Raw genomic sequence first — 27,543 nt, forward strand, 5'->3', positions numbered from 1 at the left:
CAGAAAATCACATTGTCTGATTTTTAAAGAATTTATTTGCAAATTATGGTGGAAAAAAAGTATTTGGTCACCTACAAACAAGCAAGATTTTTGGCTCTCACAGACCTGTAACTTCTTCTGTAAGAGGCTCCTCTGTCCTCCTCTCGTTACCTGTATTAATGGCACCTGTTTGAATTCGTTATCAATATAAAAGACACCTGTCCACAACCTCAAACAGTCACACTCCAAACTCCACTATGGCCAAGACCAAAGAGCTGTCAAAGGACACCAGAAACAAAATTGTAGACCTGCACCAGGCTGGGAAGACTGAATCTGCAATAGGTAAGCAGCTTGGTGTGAAGAAATCAACTGTGGGAGCAATTATTAGAAAATGGAAGACATACAAGACCACTGATAATCTCCCTCGATCTGGGGCTCCACGCAAGATCTCACCCCGTGGGGTCAAAATGATCACAGGAACGGTGAGCAAAAATCCCAGAACGACACGGGGGACCTAGTGAATGACCTGCAGAGAGCTGGGACCAAAGTAACAAAGGCTACCATCAGTAACACACTACGCCGCCAGGGACTCAAAGCCTGCAGTGCCAGACGTGTCCCCCTGCTTAAGCCAGTACATGTGCAGGCCCATCTGAAGTTTGCTAGAGAGCATTTGGATGATCCAGAAGAGGATTGGGAGAATGTCATATGGTCAGATGAAAAAACTCTACTCGTCGTGTTTGGAGGAGAAAGAATGCTGAGTTGCATCCAAAGAACACCATACCTACTGTAAAGCATGGCGGTGGAAACATCATGCTTTGGGGCTGTTTTTCTACAAAGGGACCAGGACGACTGATCCGTGTAAAGGAAAGAATGAATGGGGCCATGTATCGTCAGCTTTTGAGTGAAAACCTCCTTCCATCAGCAAGGGCATTGAAGATGAAATGTGGCTGGGTCTTTCAGCATGACAATGATCCCAAACACACTGCCTGGGTAACGAAGGAGTGGCTTCATAAACTACTGTATATGATATCAAAGCTAAGGAAAATTTACTAAGTGTTTGAAAAAAATTGGTAAAGTCTCAAAAAAGACAGCAAAATTATTTAAAATACCTAATCATATCAATGGTTGCTGAAATCAGTGCCATCTTCAAGAAAAGGATAATTCAGACAGTAACTCAAGTGACTCTGTTATGACTAGTAGAGCAGCTACAATACATCAACCACAGGAACCACTACAAAGTCGGCACAGACATCACCATAATGGCTCTTTGCAGGATAGGATGTACTGTATCAGAGAGTCAACATAGCATAAGAGTATATTACAGGATTGGTCTACGGATTCAATGGAGTAAAGACACTTTCTGGAGGTAGTGTAAAGAGCAGAGGTTCACCTAATATGCCCCTTATGTCTGATAGAGGCAGAATTGTGGTGCTGTTTATGCAGCGCAGGGCTTACAGACAGCTGGCACTGAGTTACTTATTGCTACAATAATCATTCACCTAATTATCCAGGAATGTAGCAAAAAACTAAAGTTTTGTTTTGATAGCCTAGCACTGTGGTCTCCCTAGGGACTGCAATTAATCCCAGCAGAAGGAAAACCGTTGCACAATGTTTTCAGTGGTGGTGGTGGTAGTGATGGTGGGGGGTGGTCCTCCACTCAGCTTGTGGGCCTCTGATAGCCTTAGAGCTGCAGAGCAGTTGAGGTGCTACTTTATGAAGATGTTTTCTAGTTCCGCTAGTCCACCTAATGAGTGAAAGCACTCACAAAACTAGTCAGAAGGTCTCCTTGAAATTAAGAAGCCATTACTGTCTAGCTTCTCTTCTCATAGTTCTAGTCTAGAGTTATCAACAAAGAAGTGTTTTCACCAACAGAAAATAAAAGAAGAGTTTCTCATGCCAAGCCAGAAAAGAATTAGTGAATTGGCTTCTGCAGCAGGTTTTGAACCATGGGAAGTCTGGGAAGCATGTAGTTAACTCGGCCTCACCCTTCATTAGTGGGATTTTTTTACATTCAGCTGATTGGATGCAATGTGAGAGAGGAGGTCAAGTTTAGTCAAATGTTCTGTCAGCTCCACTGGCTCTATCTTTATCTATGACTACAATTCTCCATTGGTCTTTGCTGATCTAAACTTCTTTCCCATGCCATTCTGTGTCATAACAGAGTATCAGACACTGCAGAGTAATAAATAAATATGACCAGGAAATGATAGAGAAAAGATGGATTTGAAAACAGACAGGGGTCTAAAATGGGAAGTATACAAATTAGTTACAGTGAACTAATAAGAAATGAGATCTAAAAGTCAAAGTTGAAGAAAAGCAAAGCAAAGGCCCTAAAACTAAAGCCTTCCTGATAGCACTATTTAGCTACCACAAGTAACCAGGACATGAGAATTAAATGAGAGTGCAAAGAGTAAAGCAGAGGTGTTGACACTTAAATCTTGTTAGTGCCTTTTAGTTACAATGATAACTTGAAGGAAATTAATTTTTTGTTTATTCTTTTAAAGGTCTTTGATCCAATACACCAATGTTAAATATGGCATCCCATAATGAAAGACTAGCCAGTGGGTTCCTTGCAACAGTATGTCATTGTAGCAATATGGCTATAGCTATAACAATGAACATAAAAATAGTGATGATAGTGGGGAAACATATCTAAAATGCATTCAAAAGACTTTATGGTTTTAACGAACAGTTAAGCTATAACGTTACAATAAACAAAGAAATGTATTTCAAGATATGAAAACTAAAATCAGAACATTCAGAGCCTTGCTTTACCAGCAGCTTCAATGCACATTTGACTGCTGAGATAATATGGTTATGTATGTGGGATTGTTACCAGTGGTCTTTCATTTTTTTTAACCCTTAAACTTGAGTGAAGTGAAAAGTGATATTTTGGCAAAATTCCGTGATTTCACCTATAGAGCAGGAAAGATTTCTGTGGGATAGAGTTACGAAGAGGTTATAGGTTTCAATAATGAGTATATTTAAGAATAACCAGTTTGGTAGCTAGCATTTTATTTGTCATCTTTTCATTTTTTATTATTATTAGTAGCAGTAGAATACAGTATTAGTATTAGTTTTATTATTATTATTAGTATTCGTTTACATTTTTTCTCTCTCTATTTCATTGGTTTCCTTCCACATCCCCAAGACTTGCATGGTATGTTTATTGAAGATTCTAAACTGTCCCTTTGTGAGTGTGGGTGTTGGACTGAGTGGGCTTTGTTTGCGATTAACTGATGCCCAGTCCTGGGTTAGTTCCTGCCTTGAAGATAAACAGTTTAGAAATTCACCAAAACCCACTTAACTCAATGCAATAGGCTTCCTGGATTCTCTGAGAAACCCACTGGCTCTAGTTGACATTTTGCTATATAGTGTATGATTGGAAACCCATGTAAAAGAGTCAGGAATCTTCAACTTACTGCATACCTTAAAGTGGCAACAGAGCACAAGCCTCCTGTACCCCACGGACCATTTTAATTGGTTTATTATAGAACAGTTTAAGAAAAATGTTCAGATATGGTATGAAAAAAATTATTATATTATAGAAGATGAAAGAAATCCTGAACAATGAGCCTTCCTCACATGAGCCATGCAGTCCTGCAACCCACAGGATGCCTTATCACCTGCTTGCTTGACTCTTTTATTTTCATACAATCAAATTTTACTTCAGATAAGTGTCACAGGTGTCTGGTCACACTTATAGGTAATCTAACTTAGACACCATTAAAATATCCGACTACGCCACCCAGTTTTATTAAGAGACTGGGAACTCCTGAAATGTATCAATAATAGCACACAGGTTTCTTTAAATTGGGTGGTGAGTAAACACACAATGAAAGACACAACAGTAATTTCAGAAAAAGGAAACAGTAAGTTCTATTGTACAAGACAATATAAGGTACATTAAAAAGATAAACGAACATAACAGAACCTAAACATATCAGGAATTAATTTCCTTTTTTTAAAAGGAAAATACACAGTCCACACTCTAAAAGTCCGTAAAAACAAGAATTGGAGCATACAACCTTTAGTGGTGCAGAGTCCAGTTTGGGCACTGTGTTACCCCAACACTTAATTGTTCATGGATGCACTCTGTTCCCTGGCAGAAGTTGTGTCAAATTGTTGACTCCCTGTCAGCATCTCTTCGTTGTTCCTTTTTCTTCCACTCTGGGCTCCTTGTGTTGCTGGGACCTAGGCACACCTCATTCCTCGTCTGTCAGCTTCGCTTGGTCCTCTCATGCGGCTTCCCTCTTTCGCTGGACCCACAACTGGCGTCTCCTTGTGGAGCTGTCTCTTCCTCTCTGGAAGTAAATGTTGCCGTCCTTGTGCCTCACGTCGTGCCAGCCAGGTACCCTTGTCTGCCTGCGAGCCCCTGTGCCCTGTCCGAGTGTCTTGGCAGCGTTTCCTGTGGACTCTCCCCTTCTGCCTTCTGCTGGCCAGGAGTTTATATTTACTTCAGCCCCTGCTGTTGTCAGTCCTGGACAAACAGTTTAATCAATGGCACATCTAAATTGCCTGGGTTTAACAATTAATAAAAACACAAGTTAACAAAATGTATGGTTACCAAACATTAATAAGTACAGATATGCTGATTAGGAACCAATATTTCCAAGCCAGGTAAATACAAACATTCTCTAAGGCCAGACTTCAAAGCAGTGACTCCCTTGCAAGACAGCAAATACCATTAATAAGTACAGATAGCCTTTTAACTTCTCACCCCCCAGTCCCAACAGTGGGTGCCTAATGGAACCACCCAGTGCACAAAAAAATGTAAAAGTGTCCCCCTCTGACATAAGAGTCAAACTTTACATTTACTGCATTTGCTAGAAGAGTAAGCTTTATATGTTGTGTTTCACTTTGCTCTGTGACATTTATAATAGGTCTGTTTCATACGCTTACTGTTACCAGCTTGAAATACATAAAGATGGGGACTTTTCTTTCTTGTCAAGTGCTTAACATTTTCCTCTTAACAGACTTTTGATTTCCATGTTGCCAGTCTGGATCAGGATCAGGACCGGATCTAAGTATAGGCAGAGTATGCAATGGCTTGGTTGACATGCAGGGAGGGCACCAAAACCTCTCCTTCAGCTTCCCCTCTGGTTCCAGAGATAAACACGGATCCCCCCTTTCATTGATTTCATATATGCTTTCAGTGGTGCCTAACACCAAGGGATCCCATTCCCCTAGCTTGTCAGTTTCAAATACAATCACAAGGGTGTCATTTTCCAAGATGAAACCCCCCCCCCCCCCAAACCCCACCCAACCACTCATCAGTTTCCAATCTTCAAGGTGGACCGATCCCTTAGTAAGTCATTGATTGCAGTTACTGATCCTGCCACGTGGATCTAAAAGGAGGACCCTCTTTTGGATGTCTCTTTTTAGGTGCTTGAAATCAACACTGCCTACGGGCACAATGCACCATTAAGTCAGCCCTGTTAGGTAGTATAATTAAAGAATTTGGGGAAACTATAAATGCTTTATTCATTACTGCATCTGTTTTCATTTGATTTGAATAATATGTCATGCTTTGACAAGACTAAGGGAATCTCTTTAATCAAAGTTACATCAGTATTTCAGAAAAATTAAATCAGCTTATCTAGCATAAAAGTGTCCAACTACACTGTCAAATACATATTTAGGGATGCCATAAGAGAAGTCCATAAAAACGAGGCACTTTTTCACACACAGGATCATAGGAGTCAAAAACAAACTCCTAAGTTTAAGCAGTTATGTTAACAGGTTATAATAACAAATATCAACTAACCAAACAAGCTTGATTTAATGAGTGGGCTTATCTCATTTGTATAATTTTGCATGATCTGCTAGATTCTGCAATGCAGCAAACAAGAGCGACGTAGATTTGCACTCTAATAAATTTTTTGGTAGGCTAAGTCACACATTTTTCAATACCTGAGCTAAGCTGATCATTACAATGTCATACTATACATTTGAGTCAGGACCAGGAATGACCTACACTTGCATAGTACAAATCTGTAACAGCAGGACCTGGTGATCACTCCTCTAAGCAATGACAGACAAAATATCCTTAGCCAATGCAAGCAATCTGTGAATCATTTCCTAGACAGGCATCTGCCTATCTGTTCTGTTAACTCTGACCATGCTTTTGCTATGGGTTGCATTTTGGCTAGGTTGTGGCCTACTCCTTAAGTGTGTTTTTTGTATCAAATACTGTAGGAAAATGTCAAGATCAGTAACACAAACAACTCCATGACATCAGTAATGGAAATGTTAAGCAGTAAACAGATAGAGGGGTTGATCAGTATTCACTTTTGCCGGGTTGACCCCTTTCAGAGCAGAACATGTATACAGCAAAAAATATCATCATTTTTTAATTTCATTTATTTATTTTCTTTTTTAGTACTTAATGTAATCTTTCCTCCTTGGGTTTGTGGTGTCTGGATTTTTTTTTTTTTTTTTTTTGCTTTAAACCGATTAGTCTATTTTATGTAAATTAATACTATGTTCCGGTGTTTATTCCATAATGTCTTGAAAAAATTAAAAAAAAAACAATGTCAGAAATCAAAGTATATTGCCTAACCTATACCTCTGGTTTAACTATATATATAAGAGTAAAAGTGGCATCTTGGGCAAGAGCTGACGAAGATCTTCTTTATCTGGCCTGGAGAGACATGGTCATGGAGTAACATCACCATTCAATGTACTCCATTACCACAAGGCTCATAGATGACCTGAGAGGAGAAGTCAAAAATTTACTTCTTGTCGAATGAGTTTTAAGGCTTGAAAAGTCTTAATCTTAAACATTAAACCATTTTATCGCCATCACAATTCAAGAGCTTTAACACTCTCTCTCTAATCCTCTAGAGTTCTCCCAGCAACTCCAATCCAGTGTTTCTTGGAGTTGTTTAGGTTAACATCTCATATCTCAGCTTCATTTAAGAGTCAATTATATTACCCATAAACATTGATAGATTATAATCTTAATTCTTAGTTCTAAATCCATCATTATAACTCACTTGGATTAGTGCTTTTCTGTTTTCAAGTGTCTTCATAAGCACAATTACAAGTTTATGGTCTATGGCATTGATATTGACCAAGCCTCACAACTATTTTATTTAGAACATTATAACAATATAGATGAGAATAGGTCATTCAGCCCAACAAAGCTCGCCAGTCCTATCCACTTAATTCTTCCAAAATAACACCAAATCGAGTTTTGCATGTCCCTAAAGTTGTACGGTCTACCACACTATTTGATAACTTATTCCATGTGTATATGACTCTCTGTGTAAATAAAAACTTCCTAATATTTTTACCAATTTCACCAATAACAAAGCTGTCCCTGTGTTCTTGATGAACTCATTTTATAATAACAATCTCTGTACTAATTGTATTCATAACTGTAAACACTTCAATCATGTCACCTCTTAACCTTCTTTTGCTGAAACAGAAAAGGATCAGCTCTTTAAATCTTTCCTCGTAATTCATGCCCTGTAGGCCTGGAATCAGCCTAGTCGCTCTTCTCTGGACTTTTCCAGTGCTGCTATGTCCTTTTTGTAGCATGGAGACCAAAACTAAACACACAATACTCCAGATGAGGCCTCACCAGTGCATTATAAAGCTTGAGTATAACCTCCTTGGACTTGTACTCCACACATATAACCTAATATTCTGGTGATTGTCTTAATGGCTTCTGAACAATGTCTAGAAGTTGAAAGTGACAAGCCCATTATGACTCCTTCTCATAAGGTGTACTTTTGATTTTCAAGCTGCTCATTGTGTATTCAAACCTAACATTTTTACTTCCTACATGTATTAGTTTACATTTACTTACATTAAATTTCATTTGTCACAAATCTGCCCAAGTCTGTATTCTGTCCAAGTACCTCTGTAATGATTAAGCGGATTTTAGATTACTGTATCTGCCAATCCACCTAGCTTGGTATCATCTCCAAACTTAACCAGCTTGTTATTCATATTGCTATCCAAATATTTTATTTATTAAAAATAGAAGCAGCCCTAGGGCTGACTCCAGAGGGTCACCACCCTTAACATTATCAAATTCTGATTTGGTTCCTCGCACCATTACCCTCTGCTTCCTGTGTCTGAGCCAATTTTGCACTCATGTACACATAACATTCTGAACTCCCACTGCATTTAGTTTAATGCCCAGCCTTTCATGTGCCACCTTATTAAATGCTTTCTGGAAGTCAAGATAAAACTAAAAACTGAGCTGCTTTTACAGCATTGTCCAAGTTCTGTGGTTTCTTATCTTGCATAAAACTTTGTTTCTGGCCAGTAGCTTTCTTGATATTAGCAAATGAAAAAATGAAACTTTTTCAACACTGTTTCAAGGCCATGATTCCTCCATATGTAGCAAGATGTCAAGAACAATGTATTAAGATTCAGCTGACAGGAAGCTTGTTGGTGGAGATTGGAGTGAAATGTGCCAGGGGCAAACGGGAAGGTGATACTGGAAGCAGTTCATACTCAAAACAATGGCACTCTCTTTTGTGAGAGAATATCTTGCTATAACTAAGATCTGTTTTCCAATGAATCTCGTTAGTGACACCACTGTGTGGAAAGAGATGAGCGGGATTGCAATAGTTTAGCTGTGTCCTGCAAGTATTCGAAGATTTTCAACAGCGCTTTATTATAATGTGCTCCTTTAGGCTCCTTCCTGATGGAGGAGAGTATAAATTTCACTATTCTAGAGTATAATTACCTTGATGACAGTATGCAACACACAGTTGCTAATTTATTATTTCAGTCATTGCTTGTCATCTAAATCAATTGGCTCTGGGTCACCATTCGCTTCTTCCCTTACCTCTCTTTAGCTCCATTCTTATCCAGTTTGTTTGCATCTACTGGACTCCTTTTTCTCATCTGTTCTCTCTGCCCCTCCCCATTACTCATTACATGGCTCTGTAGCACTTGATCTCTGACACTCATACTTTATTTGAGACACGCTGTGACAGCTGCAAGTCTTTGAGTACATGCACCCCCATCTTACTCTATGCAGATGGCTGACATTTGGTTGCCTGAAACTTCTACCACAGAGGACACAGTAGTGATTCCTATTATTGACTCAGAAATATGACAGATTTATTGTTGTGAGAGAGGAAACTGTAATTAGGGAGCTGAGCTCATAGGTATTTTTCTACTGTAGTCTGCCACCTACTCCATTTCTGATTTTGTTTTTTTATAACTCCGCATCGCTGTCCATTATGGAGTGAGGACTTTGAAAGGACAGTGTTATTGCAGTTATGAGCTTCAGATTTCTTTATGATATGGTTTGAATAAGACTCACCATGAAATACGGTATACTAGTTAAGCCAGCACCAAAAGTAAAGCGTGCTGATTCTTGAGTCATGCAGAGACCTCAGCTAATTGCAAAGAAATACCCAGGACAGCTGACAAGGACGTCCCACTGCAAGCTGCCCACAGACCTCCTACTTTGAAGGTACTGGAAGTACATTTACCTAGTCCAACAAGGACTAAATACTGAGTCAAAATTTTGTCTGATTTTCTACTAATTTCCCTTGCGGTGGTGTCAGAATGAATGACAACTGCATAACCTTTTTATGCAAAACCACCAACAAAAACAAACACGTTATGTACAGTAAATGAAATGAAATTATGAAAACGATAATACAGTACTGAAAAAAAAGACTGTTATACAAAGCAAGCATCATACAGTATTCATGACATTAAATAAATGAAATTAAAAAATGAAGTGAAATTACAAAGTGATTAACCAATTATTCATAATTTCCGGCTGAGAAATAGTGGAGATGTTATTTTGGAAAAACACTTGCATCTTCTAGAACTTATTATTCTGTTGTGATTACTTCTGACGGCTGACTGACTGACTGTTGTGAGTTACACTCATTGCCAGCAGCAATGCAAATTAATTTTTCCATGCTCACTATCATTTCAGTGCACGCACATATAAAATGCATTTACTTATATAGAGCTTGTAATACATGAACACATACATTGAGGCATGATGCAACACGCAACGTGAATAATACACACCAAGCAGTAGTAGGCATGTACAGTATGTGGAATGTATGTAGTACATTCTACATGCAGGATCTAATCAATAACATGTTAGATTAAGCATTTAAATTGAGGAAGCAGATTCGTTCTCCTCTTTTTTATTCTATTTATTATTATTAATTTATTAATTTATCTATTTACTTATTTTTACTAGCTTAAAGTTTTACTCTGCTGGCCTAGCTCTCTTTCTCAGGGTTGGGGGTTGATTTGATTTTTGTAAAACTTGAGTTATTTGTATGAAATGTTATTTGATGTTAATAAAATTAATAAAATCAAAAAAAAAAGAATGTATGTAGTATCTGATTGATACCGAGGTATCAGACATACTTTTCCTAGAAACTTTCTGTGTACACATATGGATAACCTAGATGTTCTTATTGATTTGTCAGGATTTGAATTATCGCACTACTCTTTTGATCTTGCTGACCTATGGTGTAGCCCAACTTCTGCTTGACATGCGCCACTTTATGGACGCGTAGCACAATGTGAGTCTTAGTGGTATATATTATGGTGGAATATATTAATGCTTTTTAGGTTAAACAACACTCCAAAAAAGTACCGTACAGCTACAGCACAATGTACACTGGTATCCACAGCAAGAGCTGAAGGCCACTCCACAAACATTAACATGAACCTGGCTTGTGATACTAGGTTTTTTTTTTCATAATCTTCTAATTGGTGTTACTGAAGCATAATTTGACAAGAAAGTCCAAGATATGTTTGACTGTCTTCTCAGTTTTTAAATTCACAAAGTAACCATTTAACTAACTCAAATTGATCTCCATTACAATCTGAAAAAATAAGTTTTTGATAGTGTAAATGCTGCCTCGTGATGCCTGGCTTATATATCCAATGGGTGTTGCAAATAGTTGGTGCTGCAGGTATACTTTTACAGGTACAAGGGTGTTACCTCTAGAAGGGCACATTGGCTACTGATTTTAAACCAACCAGCAATCTAAAGTGACTTAATTATTGCAATTGAAAATGTCTTCTTGTAATGTTTTATGTTCCACTAGATAGATAGATAGATAGATAGATAGATAGATAGATAGATAGATAGATAGATAGATAGATAGATAGATAGATAGATAGATAGATAGATAGATAGATAGATAGATAGATAGATAGATAGATAGATAGATTAAGGGAAATTTGGCATTTTACAGAAGCTCTGTAAATAAAAATACATAAATGGATAGATAATAAATATATATGCACACCCTATGGTCTGAACTCACACCAGAATGACTAAAATGAAAAAAAAAAATGAAAAACAAAGAAAACGTCTGACTTGGCTGTCACAATTACAGAGTGGCATTATGTAGACATATTGCTGTTGGTATAAAGGAGCCCCAGTACCGTTTCTTGACACACTTCTGGTGAATAATTCGTTGGCTGAAAGTCCTCAGTGTTAGTGTGTCAGGGAGAGGATGTGCAGCATTGTTCATAATGGCACTCAGTTTTGTTTTAATTCTCTCCTTCGCTAATACCTCTAAGGACTCCAGGGTGTGTCCCTTAACTGAGCCAACTTTTTAATTAGCTTGTTGATTGGGTGGGCATCTCTTGAAGTACCAGCCCAGCACAACACAGTTTAGAAATTGGCACATGCCATCACAGAGTTGTAGAACATGTGAAGGATGTCATTATCCTCAATAAAGTAATGCAGTCTCCTAAGGAAAAAAGTCTGCTCTGCTCTTTCTTATATAGCTCCTCTGTGTTCCGAGAGCAGTCCAGTCTACTTTAATGTGGACCCCCAAGTACTTGTAGGAGTGCATCACCTCCACTTCCACTCCCTGAACAGTGACTGGACATAAAGCTTTTTGCTGCGGTGAAAGTCTATATCCAGTTCCTTGGTTTTGCTGATGTTAAGGTGCAGACAATTACTTTTTCACTAAGAAACAAAGGTCTCCTATATTTCGTCTCATCCCCCTTCTTGATACACCTCATAAGTGAAGAATCATCTGATAATTTCTGCAAGTGACATGATCTGGTGTTATATTTATAGTCTGATGTGCACAGAGTGACAGGACTGTTCCTTGTGGTGCTCCAGTGTTGCTCACATCCATACCAGAAACATAGTCCTTGTGCATCATGAACTGTGCTCTGCCCGACAGACAGTCTGTTATCCAGGACATTATAGGCTCATCCATCTACATCTGAACTTACCCCTTAACAGGGATGGCTGGATGTTTATGAGGGTGCTGGGTAAATCGAAAAATATCATCCTCATGGTGCTGCGAGCTTTGTCCAGGTGAGAATAAGCCTTTGCGATAGGCAAACTGCAGTGGGTTCAGGTTGTCTACAACAAGAGGACTTATATATTCCAGCACTATTTTTTCTATATCACCATACCACTCTGCAGTGGGCTGGCACCCTGCCCTGGGTTTGTTTCTGCCTTGCGCCCTGTGCTGGCTGGGATTAGCTCCAGCAGACCACCGTGACCCTGTGTTAGGATATAGTGGGTTGGAAAAAGACTGACTGACTGACCATACCACTATATACCACGCTTTCTATAGTGAGAAATAGAGGGCATCAAACCCAACTTTTGAGCAGCTCTCCATATTTAGAGCCTAATAAAAGCTTGATAAAAGATCACTTGTTTAAACATATAAAATATTAATTGAAATTTCAGCTAACTCATGTAGCAGGTACACAAAACTGTAAATAATTTTCTGTATACGTCATGTGGAGCTCAGCTTGCATTAAAAAAATGTGAATGGTGTGTATAGATAGATAGATAGATAGATAGATAGATAGATAGATAGATAGATAGATAGATAGATAGATAGATAGATAGATAGATAGATAGATAGATAGATAGATAGATAGATAGATAGATAGATAGATAGATAGATAGATAGATGTGAGTTGACAGAGTGTTAACTTGAGCCTGTAAGCCATCATGAAGGAATATCAAACTACTCCTTCTTTACAGCGGATAGATGCCTGTTCAGAGTAAGCAACTATAATAATTTTAAAGAAAGGGTAAAGTCCAGTTAATCCTTCCACAAAATAAAGCTCACAACCAAAGGTCTCACTTTTCTATCAGTAAGAAAAAAATTTTCACAAATTATGAGCAGGTGGTTAAAGTGGCTTTGGCTAAGAATTCTCCAGTTTGACCCATTTAATTAATTGGTTAACTTTAATTTCCTTAGTTAAATAATGGCCATATTATCTCCAAGACCACTTCTAATGTAGACTTTCAAGCACTTAGGTGTTCACTGACATTTCTGTCAAGTGTTTTTCTTCACAAGAGGTTAACAAAATAACTTTGTGGAGTGCCAATATAACTCACCAATGATTTAAAGTTGTGGCAAATGAACAAGTGATTAACTGTCCTGGCAAACTGGAGCTTGGCAGCAAATTAAAAATTCAATATGTGCAGCCTTTCTCAGCCTCTATGGTACTTTGGTGGGATAGCAACAACTGATCTCTGCTGCTAGTCAGCTGCAGGATGCCATTAAAAAGCTAAAAGGATGATGCCAGTTGTAAAAAAAACTCCTACTGCTGCTGTCCACAAGTGTGACCAAAAGAAACAGTCAGGCTCTGTTATGAAAGGGAGAAATGATGTACAGGAAACAGACCATTTTAATCTCATACAGGGGTATTCATTGAAGGCACTAGAAAACGGCTGCTATCATAACAAACACATGTGATCAGCTTCCAGATAAACTCCACAAGAAACAGTAAAAAGCGACTTAACACTTATGACTAAGTGACAACAGATACTCTGAGAACATGTAAAACTCTATTTATTGACAAAAACAAATATACAGCTTACTTTACAAAACATTCACAACCGCATGCTGTATAAGAGCAGTGGCTTGAAACATTGAACAAATAAGTCAAAGAAGATTCACAAAGTGACTCTACAAGAAAAAATAAAAATGAAATTCATTTTAATAAGAGTTACACAATACTGGCGGCACAGATGAGCAAATGCACTGCTAAAACACAGGACATTGAACACCCTGATGTAGCAAATGATGGGGTCCATGAAGGCCTATAAAGGACCAGCAGGCCTTAAGGCAGGCCTGTTTCAGGCAGTACTGATCCAACGGCTGTTTAGGTCAACTTCCAATCCTTTACATAAGCCTATAAATATTACATTTAGATATATCAAAAATATTTAAAACACTGTTAAAATAATATCATCTATGACTCCTTTCCCAATAAGCAGTATTGCAAAGTGACTCAATCAGTATTATAACAACAGTGACCACAATGAAAGTCACTAGAAATAAACCAGGATATAATGCAGCAATCCACAATAAAAAAAGAAACAGTGTACACTTTGTATCACAAAGGCAAGGCACTCCCCAGAAAAGGCACTATATACTGAATGAAGTCTGAAAAAATATTAAGTCTTAATTTTGTACGGCACTCCTCACAGAAATGGGAAACATGTTTTATACAAAAAACTCAACTCATACTGTAAACGTGATCATTTGACACTACATAGCCATGACAGGAAAGGTGCTAAATGTAAATATTATATGATCTCTTTCGTAAAAATGACACATTTACATTACACAGTACTACATACACTCCCTCAGACCTTCTTACGCCAATCCAAGGTTGGTATATATTGTCACGCATGAGTGCCTGGGGACCATCTTCTGGGCTCTCGTGAACAGTACCACCCTGGGACAAGAGGAGGTGCTGACTCTGACAGTATCTTCTCCTTTCCATGCAGCATTGAACAGCCAGCCAAGGAGGATGCCTAGCTGCAACACCAAAGCCCCCAGAAGGCTCCATCCCTTATGGTCCCAACGATATAAAAACGAGCCACTCCACGAAGGTGTTATTGCATTCTGACTTGATGATCATAGAGGACAGGGCTCTGAAATTAATTATTGGCGTGCTATTTTCATTTTGTTATATTTGAACCCTAATTGCCATCTGGCTAAACAGGGTGACCTGGTCACCACCTTACCTATTTCTCGGTGTGCTCTCATCTACTTTCCAGCTGCAGTACAATATATATGTATGTATATATGTGTATACTGTATATATACATACGCAATATATTTGTGTGTGTGTATATGTGCATATGTATATACATATATAAATATATACACAATATAGGTATGTTTACTACATATACAGGTATAAATAGACACACACACATACATACTGAGTGTAATACTATATGTTTATATTTCCCCTCTGTTCTGTTAGTGGTTACTGGGTTCAATCCCTGCTCAGTCACTCTATGTGACTGACAGCCTGCATGTTCTCCCCGTGCTGATGTGAGGGTCAGTGTGTCTTACAATAGACTAGGTTGGTTGATGATACCAGCATAAGACTCCAGCCTCTTAACAACCCTATAAATACATTCAGTGGATATGGATGATGAATGAATGAATGTAGTGCCTTTACTAGAAAACAGAAAATATTTTGTACTCTAAATGTTATCATACTACAGAAAGCAACAATGCATGAACAATGTACGACATTGTATTATAGTAGCATTCACCTAGGAAGATGCTATATATCAGCCAAAACTCGGCAACTTTCCACTTTGTTTACTATAACACCTTCTATAATGACCACAGAGCACATTACACAGTAATTCGCAGTACAGGGCAGGAGAATTTAACCTTTGGCTCCAGCAGACTACCCTACTGCTGCCCACAATGGCATATTTGTGAATTTTTCTTCAGATACAGCTTCCCCTTTCTACAAACAGCATTAGTTGGCCCAGTCAGTGAAAACAGCAGCATTTAAAGAATCCTGAAATTGAATATAAAATATAATTTCTCTATGAATCATTTGGCAGATGAAAAATCCTGCATTGCAGACACATTTAGACATTTATGTACAGCAGAATAAACTACAAAATATTAACTGTGATAGAGAAGGAGCAATGTTTTATGAGAAAAATAATCACATGAATAGAATATAATATGTCTATATACCTTTTTGTCTGAGAGATAGAAGGTTTATACAGAAAAGGAAAAAAATTGGCATGAGATGAATACTGACATCAAGCAGCTGCAAAATGCATGTGAACATGCTGACAGTGCCAGTAAGGAAAGCCAGGCGCCATTATGGCACAAAACTTTTCAGGACAAATGAAAAAGACATTCACGAATAGGCTTGAATTTTATATAACAGTGTTTCACCAAAAATATATACCTCAATGGGCCATAGGATTTCTAAATTCTATACAAAAATACATTTAGCTTAAAAATAAACATTTTCGTCCTTAGCTGGCATGCTCTTATCTTCTCCTCAAAGTATCAGAAGGATAATTTGCAGCTGGTCTCTATCTTTCTTCTTCAGCTTTGACTTTTTTTTTTCCAATTTGTTTTGTGGTCCCTGTTTCTCATGATACTCAAAAGCTGACAATGGAAAGGAGAAAGCACTAAGCTGTATTCCATCTTGGGAGTGCTGCTCACTTTGTAGCACATTAGGGTTCTAGTCAGAACCATCCGGCTCCCTTCCCCGCATCTGGATGTGTAAATGCTGGGAAAAAAAGAAATAGAAGAGGCACAAATAGTGAGAGGAGTCATTGTTAACATTTATAGAGTCAGACAGAATATGCTAATCCAAATCGTAAATGGTAAGAACGCCTGTGGCAAATATATCTAATGCCAGATGCAAACACATCATTTCAACAGAAGTTTAAAAGAAGATTTGGTATTTAGGAAGAACCTCACTCGTTGCCTCAAATTTGAAGAAAGAGATCATTTTCAACGGCATTATTAGTTCAACCTGAACTAATGTAAAGGGATTATGATGTTAATTGAATTTCTAAAGAGGTTTGTGAAGAAAAAACATATATGACCATTAGTCCAATGTACGAAATGTATATAGGAAAAATTATAAAAAAAAGTCTAATTATTTACTTCATGAGTTAGAAATACATAAAAAAAGAAGAACAGTTGAGTCAAATATTTGAAATATTAAAATGTGTGCTACAATGTAAAAGTTTAAAGTCTAAATAATCTCAATTGTAATAGAAATGTGCCCTTTTTATCCTTTGAAAAATGTCTACAAAGGGCTAGATCCCTAATAAAGGATCAAAAGTCAAAATACCATCATATTCGTAATCACTGACTTTGAAGCAGATTCTCTCACATGCTTATATTTGAAATTTGTTATTTTCAACCTCCTGGGAATGGCTCTTATAGGGCTAGGACCATCGGTAGAAAATCAAATATCATAAATATTATCATAGTCATGATCATCAACCTTGAAATAGCATAAAACAACATTCAACATTTTTTGAGGTTTTGTGAAAAGGAGCAATTTTGACATCTCATATACCATTAGGGAGTGAACCATTGGGGTCTGTTGATGTAGCTTGCACAATTCAAGTTCCTCTGATCATTTTTGATTAAGACATCTATTGGTTTACTCTTTATTATAAGGGTGTGATTTTCTGCACAAAAAATGGCCTAACATGGCCTAAAAATAAGGACCTTTCAGGAATATGGGGGAACCACAAAAAGCATGACATCTTACATAACTAGATATCAAGATAAGTTGAACAGTATACCAGATGTGGGGGTTTTCTCGTACCAGTGGGTCAGAAAGCAAAATCAATCTACCCAGCTGTCCATTTCCCTAACAGACTTTTGCACTACAGAACTGCTGGAAGCAGAGACTATCTCACCAGATTCTGATGCAAGGGAGAGATCAAGCACACTTGGTTAACTCAGAGTTAGTAATCAACCAAACATTAAAACCTTTGAGATGTTGAAAAAAAAACCTGGACTTCCTGGATAAACTGTGCATGACCATCGAGAGAACAAGGAAATACCACACAAACAAAGGACACACTGAGGATCACAATAATATCCCAGAGCCATAAGTAGCAGTAAAATCACTCAACCAAGCTGCACAAACTTTTGTTTCCTTACCTTAAATACAACTTTGAATTTTAATTTTGTGTTCCTTCTGCAAGATGACCTTCCACTGAGTTTAGTCTAACGAAGTGATGTGTCAGTTAACTACCAGGTTTTTGATAACTATTTACATTTTTTTTAATTAAATTTGATTGAAGTTAAACAAACAAATAACCATTATAAGTTAAGAATTAACAATCAATAGGAAGACAAAAACTGCATGTATTGCACCAAAAGATGTAACTTAAGACAAATTATGAAGGTAGATTACTGACAAAAAACATTCAAAATAAATAGTTATAAAATCCCTGACCCAAATGACCCTGTGCAGGAGATTACTAGAGAATCGCATGTCACTGATGCCAGTGCAGACCAGGGAGAAAGATACGACAGATACAGTAAGCACAAAATTTTCAATTTTAAGAAAATTAATGGGACGTCTAAACTGACAGTTTCATCAATGTTTGTTTTTGTAGTCTAAACAGATTTTTTTGTACCAGGAAAGGCATTGAATTTTGATGTCTAATCTCAAATATTTGATTCCATTAACAGGGTAAAAAGATACTACTGAACTTATTAAAGCTACAGTATCAACAAATAGAGAGACTGTTTGGCTTTTTCTTTCCTTTGTTTTATAATTGATGATAAATCAAGTAAATGTAACAAACAGAGCACAGATAATAGTTAATAAGAAACCCTAGAACATAAGAAATGTGACAAACGAGAGGAGGTCTTGGAGTCCATTAAGCCCGTTCGTTTAGCTAACGGCTAAGCTGTCCCAATATCTCATCCAGATTCTTCCTAAAAGTTGTCAAGGTTTGTGCTTTAACTACACATCTCAGTAGTTTGTTCCAGTGTCCCACAACTCTTTGCGTAAAGAAATGCTTCCCGGCTTCAGTTTTAGATGCACTTCCCCTCAATTTCCACTGATTGTCGATGTCCTCGGGTATGTGATTCACCCTTAAGCTGAGAGAATGTTGCTGGATCTACTTTTCCCTCTGTCTTTATATAAATTATCTCAGGTATCACGCTATTTTTATTAGCATATGGAAAGATTGTCATAGTGAATTGAGAAGCACAATCAAATTATCCTAAATGTTATATTGTACTATATATTATACCAGTGTGGCTGGGTGTGTGACTGGCATTTTGTTCAGGGCTGATTCCTGTCTTGCATATAATGTTAGCTGGGTATGTTTTGTCTCCTAGCAGCTCTGACCTGCCTTAAGCGGGTTGGAAAATGTTATATTGTTTTAAGTGAACTGTACACCAGTACGTGAAATGCAGTCTGTAGTGTAGAGATGAGCAAATCAGCAATTGATTTGTGAAGATGTATTGTTCGACTTCTAGTGACTATGAAGTCAGTAGATGGACTGAGAGAGCATGGGGGGGTCATGAGGTTGCTGGAAAGGGGTGTGTGGCGCTCCCGATATCATTGCAAAAGGACGAAGGTCTAAGTCTTTAGAGTCCTGGTACTTCCTGTTTTGCTATATGGTTGCGACACATGGACGCGTTTCAGGTCACTGGAACGAAGTCTAGACTCCTTTGGTATTGTGTCTCTTTGGAGAATCCTTAGGTACTGCTGGTTTGACTTTGTGTCAAATGAGCGGTTGAACATGGAGTCCTGGATGAGGCACATTACCTGCATTGTGAGGGTGCGTCAGTTACAGCACTGTGGCCATGTGGTGCGATTCCCTGAGGGTGATCCAGCTCATAAGATCCTCATTGTTGAAGACCCGAGCAGCTAAACCAGGCCAAGGGAACACCCACGTAACACCTGGCTGTGGCAGATGGATGCATTTTTGAAGGGTGGGACTGGAATGAGTGTCTGTCTGGGGGGATGCCAACCAGGATCCTGAGCTGTTCCATCAGGTGGTGGGTGCAGCAATATGCTGTACCAGTGCATGCACCCCAACCTGACCTGAAAGCACTCCAGGTACTATAACAGTAAAATATTGTTACAGCATGGCTTACACTGCTATAGAGAGCTTATTTTCCTTAATCCTAAATGCAAACATGCATTTCTATTCTTTATTTTTGATAACCTTTAATGAATCTAGATTAAAGGCAAAAGTATAAGCAGTATTTGTTGCACACAGGGACAGATTTGGGTTTAGACATTTTCAAAATGTCTCAAAAGCTTATAGACTTTTTCCAGTAAACTATATCCATAACTTTCCTTAAATTACACCTGTTGGTGCAATAAATGCAGTTTTAGGCATGGATTGGGTATGTAAGAAAATTTTTGTATATTAGGCAACTTATATAGTGCTTTGTTTTAGAAATATAAAGAAAAGATTAATAGATTAATTTGGCAAGAAACTTTGGCTGTGCAAGAATACTGGATGTCTAGCTTGTGTCTGACACTGCCAGGGTAACGTCCAGCTCCCTGCAGCTCTTTACTGGATTAAACATGTTTCCGAAGGACTAGGTGGATAGTTCTTTCACAGCAAGCACATTAATAAGACGCTTCAGAAAGTTAATGAGAACTCACTGCCATACCACTGAACACAACAGATTGTAAAAGGGATAAAATAAATTACATTTTGACTCTTTCTCTTGTTTTAATATATTTATCATTTTCAGACACCTGTAATTCACATGTAGCCATGAACAATTTTCATCTGTTAGGAAAGACCAGAAATCAGCTGAAATGGTCTATTAGATGTTTTAAAATGTGAATGTTTGTTTGCCTGCTGTATTGCTGTATTTCAGTATTTCACCTGTTCCATTCAGTGACACCAGATGTCATCTTTAAGTTCATCATAATTGATAAAAAAATTTGAAAATCAGGTTCCTATGATCAAACAAAAATTATGTATATCACTGGAAAACTAAGTTTGAAAAGAATACACCCTTAAAAATGATTAAAAATAAACAAATAAAATAACAAGGCAGACCGATCCTGGTCTCTGATCTCCTCACCTGAATCAAAACTGATGTCGACCATTCCCTGGAAGGTTCCAGCCCATGGCTGGCTGGTGGAGGTGCCATCTCCTTTGGTCATGTCACATGTAGTTGTGGAGTTCCGGGAATGTGCAGAACGCATAGCAGGGACTAACAAGGAGCTGTAACGTGGGTCCAGATGGGAGCCGTGACTGTGGTGCAGCAGGTGATGGGGGTGCTGATGATGGTGGTGGTGAAAGTGAGAATACACATCATGGACATGTGGGTACGAAGGGCTAGCCTGTGAGGTGAGCTGGTAATGCCAGGAGTCTGTGAAAGCTGCCGGATTGGCCAGTGCTGGTTGCTGAAGGCTGTGCCCCCACCCCGAGGGATCAGAGTTATGGAAGGTAGCAGCAGGGGTTGTGCTTGCAGCTGGGAAATCTGCATGAACTCCAGCAATGCATGGGGCTACCTGTGGCTGGTATGATGAACTCCAGAATGACGCAGGGAAAGTGGTGCACTGGCTGCTAGGCACTGGTGAGCTATCTGAAAGACAGAAGAGGACACACACATGAGCAGTCATAATAGAGCAGATTAAATAAAGAAGCACAGTTAGTCTATTGTAGCTACTTGATCTTCATAGATAAAAAATATTACTGCTTAGAAGAGAAGGGGCTGAGCTGCAAATAGCACCCTAGCAAGGTTGACATACCACCTTTAGACTTGCTGTGTAACTCTCTAACTCAATTTCCTCAAAATAGTATCAATATTCAGTAGAATGGTACCAACCACAATAAAAGTATTATATAATGGTGTGCCAGCATGATGTCAATGTACCTACAAAGCGACTAATATGTGCACATGAAAAGCCATCAGAACGACAGGCTGACACAGGACTATGAATGCAGAATACTAGGCCTAAAAAGTGTGTCAATTGCAGAACACACTTGCACTTGTCAATGCTTGTGTACAAACTAAGGCAGATTTGGATCAACCTACTGTAACAGCATATACTTAAGCAGTTTGAGGAAATCTGAATCTTTGGAAGGTAGCACAGGGAGAACGTACAAAACTCCACACAGGAGGCAACAAAAATGACCGAACACTGTTTTTATTTTACATTACTTCACATAGTGATTTTAGGAGAACAGAATAAATGTGAACAGCGCCACATAATCAAATAGCTTCAGAGAGTGCTTTTTCTATACATGATGTGTAATGAATGTACAAATCAAAACTGAAAATCTTTTAGTTGTCATTTTTAAAAAACACAATAACAAGAGCTGCTAACCGTTCCTCACACTCTAATAAAGTGGAAAAAGGTAATAAGGGTGATGGTGTCAACACAAGAGGAATTTCAACAGCAGCGCTGCAACATGCAGCAACCCTACACACATTGGTTAATGTCCGAGCTAGCGCAGAAAAGTGTTGCACAAAGAAAGGGCTTAATAGGAGGAACGTTTTCATCCTGGAATGGAGAACAGGAGATTTGCATAAAATATTGTTTATCTGTTGTAATTACCTTACAGTTAGCATACAAATTACAAAATTATTGCAGTGTTCTTTCAAGAACAACAAGTAAGAAAATGTAAGCATTGCGTAACATTCTGGTGCAATCAGGGTCTTCTTTAACTTTTTTAAATTTTTGTTTATTATCTTCATCAAGAGAAAAGATTCCATATTTTTGATTATTAAATGTATCTGTAAAAATAAATCATACTCAAAAGTAACAGTGACATCCATCCATCCATCAATCTATCTATTTCCAAACTTGCTTATCCTGAGTAGGGAATGTCCCAGGGATTGTAATTACATGTATTAGTAGAACACATACTGTAAAATGAATGCTTTTAGAATTATTCTACATCATGCTATTAAAAAAACAAATAAAATAGACTTGTGATCATTAAAACAGCTTTAATAGACAATAGATTGCAACTCAAATGAAGTTAAACTTTGCTTCAATTGATGTACTAAGGTTAGTTGTGGGTTGTGAAGGTTCTACAATTAATTACGGTTCTCTTTCTTAAACATAAAATTTTTAAGAAAAGTACTTAAGAATTAAAATCTATTTTGATGTTCTCCTGTGTGCTGCTGAAGTAACAGCGAGTTTCCAATCATCTGTAAGACCCTGCAGAAGTATAAAGAACTTGTACTGTTGATATACTTTATTTCAATGTCAAGAATGGCTATCATACATTGAAAAGAGGAAAACGTATAAATTGAAATAATCTCGGTCAAGGCAAATTTGAAAGAGTAAATTAATTGATAATTAAACTTGTACAGGATATTTGACTGCTTTAAGACAGCTATTTTGACCTTCTAAATGGGAATTACTAAAATTTCAAAAAATTGTGCAACGTTCCCTATTTGTAGCTTGATGAAATCTGAACATTTCTGTCAAATTGTCTCAAAGAAAGGTGGAACAAGTTTCCACAAAATTAGTTCACTGGGAACTAGGTTGGTTCATGCAGACAGACAAACATACATGAGGTGCACAGTAGGTGATTTCATGTGTCCAAACCACCTAAATATTGAACACAAATTCTAATTTTTTTAAGTAAAATAAAGTAAATTGGCTAACAATCAATAATAGCACATGCAAAGAAAACATAGACTGTCCCCTTTGACATCTCTCACATTAGAACCCAGAAGGTTCCTGGAGAAGCACAAAGTTCAAATCTGACTTTTCACACACCAACCTTTAATACATAGTACTGGAGTTCTGAAGAGGAATACATGAAGGATTCTATGTTATTGTAAGCGTGTGTGTGTGTGCACAAGTGACCCAAGTGGTCAGTGGGCCTGAGCTCCACTGCCTGCCTCACACCTGCTCATTTGAGACCACCCTGGCAGCAGCACCATATGACTCTGGTGAACATCAAAACAAACTTTACTCAGGATGTGGATTCTATTTCAGAGCTGCAAGCGCAGGCTCAGGTCCTACTGTGACTTTTATTTGGATTAAACAGGTTGGAGAACGCAGTGTTACATTAAAGAAAGAAAGAAAGATAGAAAGAAAGAAAGAAAGAAAGAAAGAAAGAAAGAAAGAAAGAAAGAAAGAAAGAAAGAAAGAAAGAAAGAAAGAAAATTGCGAAGTAGCACCTCATTGCTTATCATGGCCATTCTTTCTTTTTAAACTGACACTCTTAAGCATAACTTCTTTTCTGACGGGTAACTCTACTTTCTATTTACGGCTATAGGCTGGTCCAGCAGGTGGGTTTAAGGAATGCAACTACACCCCATTAATTTATCTGTTCCATAACCCCCTAACCAGTTCAGGGTTGCAGGGACCTAGTGGCATCAAGAAGAATGCCAGGACAGCCTAACAGTAATGATATTTTTCATGTAGGTTTTCATAACTGACTACATACAGGATGTCCTATCCTATGAAGATAAGTGTGGCTGCAAACCAGGACTTTACCCTACATGGATGTGTAGTCTACCAGACTCAGATGCATAATGATCTTGATAATTTATTTTTCTTTAAGGATAGCTAAAAGGGGAATATTTAATGACTAATACACACAATTTCATAACAGATGATATATTTCCATCTATACTTTTCTTAATCTGTTCAATCCTAGAACAGATGCCATCCCATCACAATGGGCCAATGACTGAATTGACAATTAACCTAATTTGCACACTATTCATCCATCCATCCATTTTCCAACCCGCTGAATCCGAACACAGGGTCACGGGGGTCTGCTGGAGCCAATCCCAGCCAACACAGGGCACAAGGCAGGAACCAATCCCGGGCAGGGTGCCAACCCACCGCAGGACACACACAAACACACCCATACACCAAGCACACACTAGGGCCAATTTAGAATCGCCAATCCACCTAACCTGCATGTCTTTGGACTGTGGGAGGAAACCGGAGCGCCCGGAGGAAACCCACGCAGACATGGTGAGAACATGCAAACTCCACGCAGGGAGGACCCGGGAAGCGAACCCAGGTCCCCAGATCTCCCAACTGCGAGGCAGCAGCGCTACCCACTGCGCCACCGTGCCGCCCACACTATTCATATTTTCCTTTTAATTAGTATAATGAAAATTATTTGACATCAATTTGTGATTTGTGTCTAACAATTGGTAAAAGCATGGTGGCACAGGGGTTAATCCTGCTGCCTCACAGCTCCAGAGATTTCTCAGTGTGAAGTCTACGTGTTCTCCATATTTCTACTTAGGTTTTTCTCCCATGTCCCAAAGATGAGAATCTCAAATTAATTGGAGAGTCATTGTGAGTGACTGTGCATGGGTATGCAGGGCTGTGGCTAGCCATGAACCAGTCAGGCTGGGTTCCCACCATGCATTCAAAGGTGTTAAGGTAGACAATGAAAATTTATAAATAGTTCAACTGGTAAGGAAAGGTGCAAACCCCTCCTGGACGAGATCTAATATGTAGTAATTAACAAGTGGCCATTGGTGCTATCAATCTAACCCAGCTGCATCATGCTTATATATTGCATCGATTTAGTCCAGCATCCCAGCCTCAATGCATGATCTTGCTGCTACAATGTGTAACATTTTTTTTAAATCATCTGAAAAGGATGCCTGCTATGAATAACACTAAACAAAAACATTCAATGATTTTGTGGTCCAGAATTCCTGAAGAAGATTAAATAGAGTTGTCTGAGACCCTGAAATTGTACACTGACCTCTCCATGTTTTGGAACATTTTAGCTCAGCTCGGCAGTCGCTGGTCTGGCTCAGGGCCCGAGAGAAGTGCTCATCCACCACATCGCCAATGTCTCCTTGGAAGTAGGTGAAGAGTACACAGCGGGAGTTCAGATACTCAGGCTCCTTGGCGGCCTCCTCTGTCTCTGCTTCAGTCTCCTGTTTATCTTTGGCATCCTCTGCTTCCAGCATCCTTGTGCCTCTCTGTAAAAATAGAAACATGATTTGTGAATTTGTTCGCAAACAATACTAAAAAGCTCATTTAGACATGTTACAATTCACAGATGGGACAGTAGCACTGCCAAGGTCCAGTATTATAATGTCTGACAAAATGCAGCTACATTGTTTTTTTTTTGTGAATTTTTGTTTTTCTTCAGCCATTTGTACAGTAAGATCTAACAGATTAAAGAGTCAGCTAAAAGGTGGTATCATTTTCTTCTCATTACATTAGGATTCACACTCAAATTATTGAGTAAATCTCATAACAAAGCCATTTCCCATATTGTGGGACCATTATTCTCAATGTACAGGTGTTTAATGATTCATTTCAGAATTATAATGACAAATGACTATAGCATTTATCTAAAATCAAAAACACTTTATGAATTACGCTTGATCAAGACATTCAACCTATAAACCTGGACAATAACTCTTAGGCTAAACACTACTACCTTCATAAACTTCAAACCTAACAATTTCATAATATATTGAGTATTGTGCCACAGTGGTTAGTGCAATCACCTCAGTCGTTCTAAATTGCTCTAAGGCTTGATGGAGTTCAACCTGTCCATGTTGAGTTTTCTACAGGATACCAGTTACCTTACAGTTTAATTGGAGTACTGCGTTGTTCAATGTTATCATAAAATGGACTGGCACATTCCACCCTGCCCTGGCCACTGCCTTGAACCCTGTGTTGAGGTAACTCACAAATCTCTAGTCACAAAAGAGTCTTTAAAAATGATCAGATGCTTATTTCTTATTTCTGCTACTCATTTATGTGAACTGTGTCTCTGCAATGAGCAGATGAAGAGTCTTGTGCTGTAAGGCACTATAAAGTATTGCCTACACAGTACTTGCCTGTTTACCATTCTTAGTGCAGTTTCATGTTTTTAAACAGCAATGCATGTGAAAAATTATTTCATTTCATATCTATCTATCTATCTATCTATCTATCTATCTATCTATCTATCTATCTATCTATCTATCTATCTATCTATCTATCTATCTATCTATCTATCTATCTATCTATCTATCTATCTAAACGCACATTAACTGGCGTTGTCGTTCGTGCAGCCTGAAAAGCTCAAATCGATCTGTCAAATTTACAATTCAGCGAGAGAAGCAGTGAAGCAAAATGTCAAGATCGTATCAAAAGGAAGGAGAACAAATCAGGCACCACCGCGATCAGTGGGTATTCTTCGCACTAGGGATTGCAGAGACAAGATGATTCGGACGGGTAAAAAGATGAGACTGCCGAATACGAAGATCGGCTATCCTACCTGCCGGCCCAGCTGTCCGTACTGCTCCTTGAATCCTGCTGGCACAGATGGAGGCAGACCCTGTCGAGCTCCGCACAGTACATCCAGGCAACTCATGGCACGTCGGACCGGGCGGACGGAATCCTATCAGCACCGAGGAACGAGCTTTAGAAACGCGGTGCTGCCTGGACTGCCATCGCCCCTATATACTGTAACAGTGAGGCCAGGCGGCCGTGCTATTAGCATAAACACAAAAGACCTTGGTGCGGATGCAAGTGGCAAGTGGCAGGCTTTCTGGGACACGACAGCGCTTCTCTGATTGGAGAAAAGTTTGACACTGAAGAGATCCGTGGATCTCAAGAGCACTCACAGTTAAATGCTGATTGCCGAGTAGGAAGCGCGGCTCAAAACAAGACTTGTGCGCTCCTCCCGGACAGCGAGAGTTGTTGCGCTCGTGTACACATTTTTTCAGCCGGTAAGTGGGAAAAGTAAAACTAATGTATCAGTCTCTCTCTCTTTTTTTTTACAAGATAATCTCTAGTTCGATTTAATCTTTTAAGTAGAGTGGGGTTTATCGAGCTTATGGCTGACTATTGACAGTCGACTCTGCTCAAAAT

The 27,543-nt window shown here is 38.5% G+C and overlaps 1 protein-coding gene across 1 annotated transcript; it reads right to left on the bottom strand.

Annotated features, from left to right (window-relative positions):
- Positions 1-15,546: 15,546 nt before the first annotated feature.
- Positions 15,547-27,399, bottom strand: vgll3 (vestigial-like family member 3). The gene is made up of 4 exons (XM_028801280.2): positions 26,948-27,399; positions 25,430-25,652; positions 20,805-21,311; positions 15,547-16,494 (listed from the first exon to the last, which is right to left on the bottom strand). The coding sequence occupies exons 1-4, from the start codon at positions 27,041-27,043 to the stop codon at positions 16,451-16,453; spliced, it is 870 nt and encodes a 289-aa protein (XP_028657113.1). The 5' UTR covers positions 27,044-27,399; the 3' UTR covers positions 15,547-16,450.
- Positions 27,400-27,543: the final 144 nt, after the last annotated feature.

This window comes from Erpetoichthys calabaricus, chromosome 4, assembly GCF_900747795.2.
Source record: "Erpetoichthys calabaricus chromosome 4, fErpCal1.3, whole genome shotgun sequence".
NCBI classification, from domain to species: Eukaryota; Metazoa; Chordata; class Cladistia; order Polypteriformes; family Polypteridae; genus Erpetoichthys; species Erpetoichthys calabaricus.